Below are 8,725 nucleotides of genomic sequence, written 5' to 3'. Positions count from 1 at the left end.
GTGAGGCTGATGATGTCATCCCAGGCCCCTGAGCCCTGAAGAGATGCCTCCCTGGAAGCCAGTCCCAGTGGAGACAGCTTTCTTCATCCAGGAATTAGGAAAACCAGGCCCCAGGTCCAGTGGGGGAGACCCAAGGCAGACGTGGGCCATGACCCCCTTCTGGCATCATGTGCTTGTCCAGGGAGCTTGCACCAGTCAGGCCATGAAACTGCCCTTGAGATGCTCCCCAGCCCCCGGACAGACAGCCTAAGGAGCTTCAGGGGGAACAGGAGCCAGGCTGAGTGACCTGGCAGGAGGGGTGTCAAGAATTGGGTAAGCACATCAGGGGAAAAGGCAGGGCCTGTAATCAGACCGATGGATGTGGGGCAACCCAGGGGAGCGGAACCTGCTCCTACTGACAGGAAAGAACTAGGTCCTAGGTATGTGTCCCAAGAGTCCAACCAGGCCTGGGCCCAAGGCTGAGGAAATGAGGCCACACCAGCAGAGCCAGTGCAGAAACACCTCTCCACACCCCAGGAAAGGGCAGGAGGTCTAGGCTGAGCTGCCCCTTAGCACCCAAAGATCTGTGGAACTCAGCAGTCTCAGATGAGACAGGCAGGAAGAATCATCCCCTGGGCCTGGAGGAGGTTGGTAGCCTGGTCATCCATGCCTCTGGTCGTGACTAAGAGGCCCACAGGAGGCAGCACAGACGCAGGCATCAGAGTCCATCCACAGGCCCCGTTCCTGCATTCCTCCTCCAACACATGCATCCACTCACTGGCAGAGAACACAGAAGGTAAAACACTCCCAAGGTGCAGCAGGACACTCACCTGCACTGGGCAGTGCAGACCCCATGGAGTCCCCAGGAAGGTCCAGAGGGAGACAGCTGGGGCAAAGTGTTGTCAGTGCCGGCAAGGCCCAGGGCACATTGGGGACAACACCCTGCTTCGAGCTCGACTGGTCAAAAACGAAGGCCATAGGGCTCAGCCCATAGGGCACTGCCCCCTTGTGGCACACAGACCCAGCTGCTGGAGAGAACCAAACCAAGTCCTGTAAATGCCGGCCCCCCTCCCCCCACCCCCGTCATCGTTTGTTGAAAACACATCTTTTTCATCACAATACACTCAGGACGTGGATTTCCAGACCGTCCTCTGAGGAGAAGCCCACCAAGATGGGCCCCAGCAAGGCCTAAAGGCAGAGAAGACTCTGCATAAAGGAGATGCTCTTCATCAGATTCCTGGGCTCCCAGGGAGAGAGAGAAAAATAAACACAGAGACAAGGGGTGGGGGGCAGATCCCTGCTGGGAGGGGTGAGAGACCACAGAGGACTTGGATGGTGAGTCACAATAGCCCCAAGTAGAGTAACGCCCGCATCAGCCTTTATTAGTAAAACCAGACCCAACCCTTCTCTTCTCCAGGAAGTCTTTCCTGATTGATGGGAGCCCAGGTTCCACTTTTCACTCTTCACCATAGCAGATTGGAGTGTTGCCCTTTGCCCTTGTCCCAGTCTCTGACTCTGTGTGCAAAACCCACCTCACAATCTTTCCTCGCTGACTGGCCTTGACGTCAATTACCTGCATCATCCTCCCTTCTCAGGCCCAAGCCACTCCACTTTTAAACACTCATTCCTGGGGGCTCTCCTCTAGACCCTCGAGGTGGGTCCTTGTCCAGTGTGTGTCGGCCCCCCTGCTCCCTGTCCCATCATGTACGTGCAGAGAGTGAGTGGTCAAAACATCACCGGTGAGGCCTGGCTTCCTTGCCAGAGAGGCAGCTCCCCAAGAGAATGGATGCCCCCCTCAGACAGGGGCTCCTGGAGGCCGGGCTGAGCCTCCCCGCTCAGACAGGGGCTCCAGGGGACTAGTGCCCTGCCTGCTCCCTCAGACAGGGGCTCCAGGAGACTGGGGCCATGCCTCCCCCCCTCAGACAGGAGCTCCTGGAGGTCAGGCCGGACCTCCCCCTCAAACAAGGGGTCCTGGAGACCGGGCCATGCCTCCCCCCTCAGACAGGGGCTCCTGGAGGCTGGGCTGTGCCTTCCCCTTCAGACAGGGGCTCCTGAAGGTCAGGGTCATGCCTCCCCCCTCAGACAGGGGCTCCTGGAGGCCAGGCCATGTCTCCCCTCAGACGCTCCTGGAGGCCAGGCTGTGCCTTCCTCCTCAGACAGGGGCTCCTGGAGGTCAGGGCCATGTCTCCCCACGCAGACAGGGGCTCCAGGGGACTAGGGCCATGCCTCCCCCCTCAGACAGGGGCCCCAGGAGACGGGTCGTGCCTCCCCCGTCAGACAGGGGCTCCTGGAGGCCGGGCTGTGCCTTCCCCCTCAGACAGGGGCTCCTGGATGTCGGGGCCATGTCTCCCCACTCAGACAGGGGCTCCAGGAGACTAGGGTCGTGCCTCCCCCTCAGACAAGGGCTCCTGGAGGCCGGGCCATGTCTCCCCACTCAGACAGGGGCTCCAGGAGGTCAGGCCATGTCTCCCCACTCAGACAGGGGCTCCAGAGGACTAGCGCTGTGCCTTCTCCCTCAGACAGGGGCTCCAGGAGACTGGGGTCATGCCTCCCCCCTCAGACAGGGGCTCCAAGAGACTATGGTCGTGACTCCCCCTCAGACAAGGGCTCCTGGAGGCTGGGCCATGACTCCCCGCTCAGACAGGGGCTCCTGGAGGTCAGGCCATGTCTCCCCACTCAGACAGGGGCTCCAGAGGACTAGCGCTGTGCCTTCTCCCTCAGACAGGGGCTCCAGGAGACTGGGGTCATGCCTCCCCCCTCAGACAGGGGCTCCAAGAGACTATGGTCGTGACTCCCCCTCAGACAAGGGCTCCTGGAGGCTGGGCCATGACTCCCCGCTCAGACAGGGGCTCCTGGAGGTCAGGCCATGCCTCTCCCCTCAGACAGGGGTTCCTGGAGGCCCGGCCATATCTCTCCCCTCAAACAGGGGCCCCTGGAGGTCAGGGCCATGTCTCCCCACACAGACAGGGGCTCCAGGGGACTAGGGCCATGCCTCCCCCCTCAGACAGGGGCCCCAGGAGACGGGTCGTGCCTCCCCCGTCAGACAGGGGCTCCTGGAGGCCGGGCTGTGCCTTCCCCCTCAGACAGGGGCTCCTGGATGTCGGGGCCATGTCTCCCCACTCAGACAGGGGCTCCAGAGGACTAGCGCTGTGCCTTCTCCCTCAGACAGGGGCTCCAGGAGACTGGGGTCATGCCTCCCCCCTCAGACAGGGGCTCCAAGAGACTATGGTCGTGACTCCCCCTCAGACAAGGGCTCCTGGAGGCTGGGCCATGACTCCCCGCTCAGACAGGGGCTCCTGGAGGTCAGGCCATGCCTCTCCCCTCAGACAGGGGTTCCTGGAGGCCCGGCCATATCTCTCCCCTCAAACAGGGGCCCCTGGAGGTCAGGGCCATGTCTCCCCACACAGACAGGGGCTCCAGGGGACTAGGGCCATGCCTCCCCCCTCAGACAGGGGCCCCAGGAGACGGGTCGTGCCTCCCCCGTCAGACAGGGGCTCCTGGAGGCCGGGCTGTGCCTTCCCCCTCAGACAGGGGCTCCTGGATGTCGGGGCCATGTCTCCCCACTCAGACAGGGGCTCCAGGAGACTAGGGTCGTGCCTCCCCCTCAGACAAGGGCTCCTGGAGGCCGGGCCATGTCTCCCCACTCAGACAGGGGCTCCAGGAGGTCAGGCCATGTCTCCCCACTCAGACAGGGGCTCCAGAGGACTAGCGCTGTGCCTTCTCCCTCAGACAGGGGCTCCAGGAGACTGGGGTCATGCCTCCCCCCTCAGACAGGGGCTCCAAGAGACTATGGTCGTGACTCCCCCTCAGACAAGGGCTCCTGGAGGCTGGGCCATGACTCCCCGCTCAGACAGGGGCTCCTGGAGGTCAGGCCATGTCTCCCCACTCAGACAGGGGCTCCAGAGGACTAGCGCTGTGCCTTCTCCCTCAGACAGGGGCTCCAGGAGACTGGGGTCATGCCTCCCCCCTCAGACAGGGGCTCCAAGAGACTATGGTCGTGACTCCCCCTCAGACAAGGGCTCCTGGAGGCTGGGCCATGACTCCCCGCTCAGACAGGGGCTCCTGGAGGTCAGGCCATGCCTCTCCCCTCAGACAGGGGTTCCTGGAGGCCCGGCCATATCTCTCCCCTCAAACAGGGGCCCCTGGAGGTCAGGGCCATGTCTCCCCACACAGACAGGGGCTCCAGGGGACTAGGGCCATGCCTCCCCCCTCAGACAGGGGCTCCTGGAGGTTGGGCCGGGCCTCCCCCTCAGACAGGGGCTCCTGGAGACTGGGGCTGTATCTCTCACCCTAAATGGATGGTCCCCGATGTAGGACCCACAGCAGATGCCCAAATCCATGAACTAAAGAATTCCAGGACACATTTATGGGGTTGCTTTATTCTCTTCCCTCATAGCTGTTGGTTGCACACACATGTGGGCACATACAGACTCACTGGGCAGAGCTCTCCATCCGCTCCCGGACAGGCCCCTGCGGGTGGAGGCGGCCACACGTCTGCTAGTGGAGGCTGTGCTGGGCGCAGTAGTGGGCACACTGCTGCCGGTGGTAGTGCAGGTGGTAGTCCCTCACCAGACGGCCCAGGACGAAGAGGAACTCATCAAAGCAGATCTGGTTGTCCTTGTTCTTGTCTGCAGCCCGGAACAACTCCGAGATGTAGTAGGGCTCCTTCCGGCCCTGAGGAGGGGCAGAGGGTCACCCATCAACCCAGGCACATGGCCCACAGCAAAGGGGCCTCCACTGCTTGCGTGGCACCACTGCTTGCGTTGCCTCCACTGCTTGCGTGGCACCATGGCATGGCCCAGCCACAAGAGGCTTGCAGCAAACAGCCCATCACTCAGGCAGAGGCCAGGGCACCCTATGCTATGGAATCAGGCTAAGAGGCGGAGACATGGCGGGCACCTCAGCTAGCTGGCCCCAGGGCTGTGCGGGTTGACAGTGCAGCCTGGGCACCACTGGCTGGCTGACCGCCTGGCTGCTGGGCAGAGCTGAGCGGCCTGGCACCTCCTGACCTGTCTGCCCAGCTGCACTGGCAGCCTCCCTGCAGAGGCCACCAGTCCAGGAGCTTTGGGATGGAAGGCTGTGCCCCTGCTTCACACTGGGAGCTCCTCCGGGCAGAGCCCACCTGCCCCTCGTGTCTGCACCTCCAGCACTATCGCAGGGCCACCAGGGGGTGGGATCAGATGTGTGCATGCTGTGGCGTCTGCTCAGGACTTGTTTATGACACTTAGCCTGTGTCCCCTGCAGAAAGTGCAGAATAAGGGGAAAGAACATCATGGGCCCTGAGGTGTCCAGCATGTCCCAGAGCAGGTGGCCCTGAGGGATGAAGATCGGAGACAGAATAGGGGAGGAACAAACGCACGTGGGGTTGAAGGGGCAGCGAGAAGGAAGGCCAGGGTCAGTGTGCAGTGTGGTGAGAAGACAGGGATGAGAACAGAGTCCTGGGCAGGGCCCGTGGAGCATGTTCCAGCAGGGTTTGGCCGGTGGGTGTGGAGACTCAGAGTGGAGTCCTTGGAAAGCCTACAGGGAAGAAACCTGTTGCATCTGTCAGCAGCTGGGGGCCCGGAGGGTGGCCCTCATCTCCATGGGGAGCTCCATACCCTCTGTTTCCCCTGCCGCCCACCACCATCTAATTCACCTAATCTTATCTCCACAAAACTGGTTGATCCCAAAACTGAAGGCTTCCTGCTAGGGCAGGCTCTCCCTGGCTTCCTTCACCTCAGCCCCCCTGGTCTAGTGTCTGTCCCTGGGGGCCCTTAACCTGGGGCGGGGCAGGGGCGGGGGTGCTGTGAGCATCGGGCCCAGCCCCATGGGCTACAGACAGTTGGCCCTGGAAAGAAAGTCACCCTAGTCCCCTCTGTGACCCTCACAGCTACACTCCAGTAAACTGAGGGCAGGACTCTCCTCTGATGTTTCCCAAAGGTAGGTAAGGGGCAGTGAACAAAGGAGTGCCGCTTTTGGAATGTAGTGCCCTTCAGGGAATGGACCTGAAGTCCACTGGAGGTGACAGTCCAGAGACCCCTCCAGGCATGGCACTGAGGGCAGAGGGCATTACCCCACAGACACTCCTGACAGCCTTGCAGCCCCCAAGACACTTGGTAATCACAGATTCTGATAATGGAGAAGACGAGCAGGCCTGAGAGGGTTTCTGAGCCCCAGGCTGGTCCGAGAGCCTCTGTTAGCCCTTCAGACAGCATCTGAAAGGGGAGATTACATTCCCTACCCCCACCTGGCTTCTGCCCAAACTGTCCTCCCCCAAGCACAGGGACAGGGGAGGTTTGTGCCAGTACCCAGAAGGGGCTGGGGCTAAAAGGGCAGGTTCGGGGCAGGATCTCTGACTGAATGGGGCTTCAGGCAGAGGGAAGATCAGCACCTATTCTCTCAGGAAACAGGATGAGCAGAGGAATAAACAGGTTGGGTTGGGACTAAATCTCAGGGATTAGGGCTGAAGTGGGGCCAGGCAGGAAGTTTCAGGAGAGGGAGGGAGGGGAAATAAAGCTGGCAGATCCTGACCTCCCAACTCCCTCCTCCTCCTCCTCCCCTAAGTAGGAATTCTCTTGGGAGATAACTCCATGTATCTACACCCTCACTACTCGCTTCCAACCCCACAACCAACCCTATACTTCATCCCCACCTGACCCCAGACCCCACACACCAGGCTCTCCATGAAGCGGGGTACATTGTCCATAAGCAGAGCCTTCAACTCCTCCAGGGACAGGGTCTCCACGTCTCCCTCCCGGGCTGCATACTGGTGGTAGCAGTGGATGATTTGGAAGAGGGATTCCTCCACTGGTGTGCCTGTCATGGTGGCTGGGCCGTGGCCAGGACAGGGAGAACTGGAGATGTAGTGCTGGAGGCCCTGGGGACAGTGGAGAAGCTGAGGAGAGAGCGGCCCCATGACAGACAGGCACTTCCTCCAAGAATCTTCTGCCCTCTCATTCTGTCCACCTCCTTTCACTCCAGCTGATCCCTTTTGCAAACGTGGCTCAGAGTTCCTGCCTCAAAGGAAGTTGTGCTGTGAGCACTCAGGACAGGTGTCTGTCCTTTCCTTGAGACAGTGGGCTTCCTGAAGACAGGAGTGTGTTCTCTGCCCCTAGACCCTACTCTCAACTTAGGAGTCACCCAAAATCAAAAGTGAAAAGAATCTAGACTCTTTGGTGCAAGACAGTACTAGACTACTTCATAGCACAAATGAAATATTAAAATTATACCACCCAGAATGCCCAGCCCTGCTCAGGTATTATTGTTTTCCTTTCTCAGTTGAATGTAGAGACAACATAAGGATGCCCACCTTTGTTCTGACCACCGCCTTGCTGCATGACCCTCTAAAGGGGTCTACTTGTCATCCACATGGTCCCTTCTGCCCTGAGTTGGGTTGGCCAGCAATGGGGCAAGCAAGGGCACCCACAGCCACCCCTTGTCACCCCACAGCACCGATCCCGGTGCTTTACACACAGATGAAGTATCCACAATCTCCCCCTCCACACATCCTACAAAGATGAGATCTCTGTTTTCAGGAGGCAGGTTATCCCATCAGCTCAGTGGTCCCCTCCAGATTCTGTGCAGATAAGAATCAACAACTGCTGGTTTTGACTCTTATGAAGCCAGCCAAACACTAGATAGAGCCTTTTATACAGAGTATCCATGTAATCCTAATGAAGCAGGCATCATTTCTCCCATTTTCCTGAGGAAGAAGTGAAATCCAGAGATGTTAAGTAAATTTCCCAAAATCACACAACTGATCCACCTGGAACAAGATTCAAACCAATTGGGGGACCACAATTACCCTGTTGGGGTATCCATCAACTGTACACATTCTCCAAAACAGGTAAGCCACCCATTTCTGCTTTCTCGGACCTGCACAGACCCAGAACCATCCACCCCACCTCCACTACTCTCTTGGGAGAAGTGCTGACCTGTGCAGTTGGGACAGGGTTGCTCTGAATCCACAGTGCTGGCCTCTGGTTTATCCCAGAGATTCCCCAGCGCTCAGGCAGGATGCATTTGTGTGAACAGGGGCCCAGCCACCAAGTCCTATATTCTGCCCATCCTTGGTGCTTCTAATTATGGCAGCCAGTGTCATGACTCTTCACAGGTTCTTCAACAGCACGACTGAGCCTTAATTGCATTCCTGAGATGATATCACATGACACTTGCTTCCTACAATTAAGTCAACAAGTTTCAGGGACACACCTTCCTTCAGAGCCTGATCTGAAGCATCTCAGAATCACAAGTCACAATGTCCATACCTCAGAGCCCATCCTCCTGGCTCCTGGGCTTGGGTGGGGTCAAACCACAACTTAAATACATCTTCCTCAGGTGTCCTCCCTCAATTACTGAGTCACCGGACTCCACAGTCATTAAGCATATTAATTCATCCAACAAATATTTCTTTAGTGGCCACAGTGTGCCTGGACCTGGTTAGGTAATGTGAATATGACATGGGGCCAAGCCACAGGGTGGGGGTGAGTGGAGGGGACAGAGTCTCACACTGACATGATCCACTGTGAACAATACAGGCCTGGTGGCGTGAATGGTGCCCCCAGGAAGAGACACTTTCTGCCTGGAGAAGAGTTGAGGAAGATTCAATACAGAGCTGATTTTGAATTGGGACTTGAAGAAAAGATTCAATTGCATGGAGAAGCAGTCTCTGGGACAGAGGAAACAGCAAAAACAAAGGCTTAGGGGTGTGAAAGAGAGAGGCTGGAGGCTGCTCAGAGGCCGCTCAGAGTCCACAGGGCAGATAATG

General features: G+C 58.6%; 1 protein-coding gene across 1 annotated transcript; it reads right to left on the bottom strand.

The window, feature by feature from the left end:
* Positions 1-4,476: 4,476 nt before the first annotated feature.
* LOC124521801 (protein S100-A15A) lies at positions 4,477-6,781 on the bottom strand. The gene is made up of 2 exons (XM_047092917.1): positions 6,632-6,781; positions 4,477-4,653 (listed from the first exon to the last, which is right to left on the bottom strand). The coding sequence occupies exons 1-2, from the start codon at positions 6,779-6,781 to the stop codon at positions 4,477-4,479; spliced, it is 327 nt and encodes a 108-aa protein (XP_046948873.1).
* Between the last annotated feature and the right edge of the window lie 1,944 nt (positions 6,782-8,725).

The sequence above is a fragment of the Lynx rufus genome, unplaced genomic scaffold, assembly GCF_022079265.1.
Source record: "Lynx rufus isolate CCGP_SWC_20201006 ecotype Redwood Valley unplaced genomic scaffold, mLynRuf1.p SCAF_31, whole genome shotgun sequence".
Taxonomy (NCBI): Eukaryota; Metazoa; Chordata; class Mammalia; order Carnivora; family Felidae; genus Lynx; species Lynx rufus.
This window is presented reverse-complemented; position numbering and strand designations above follow the sequence as displayed.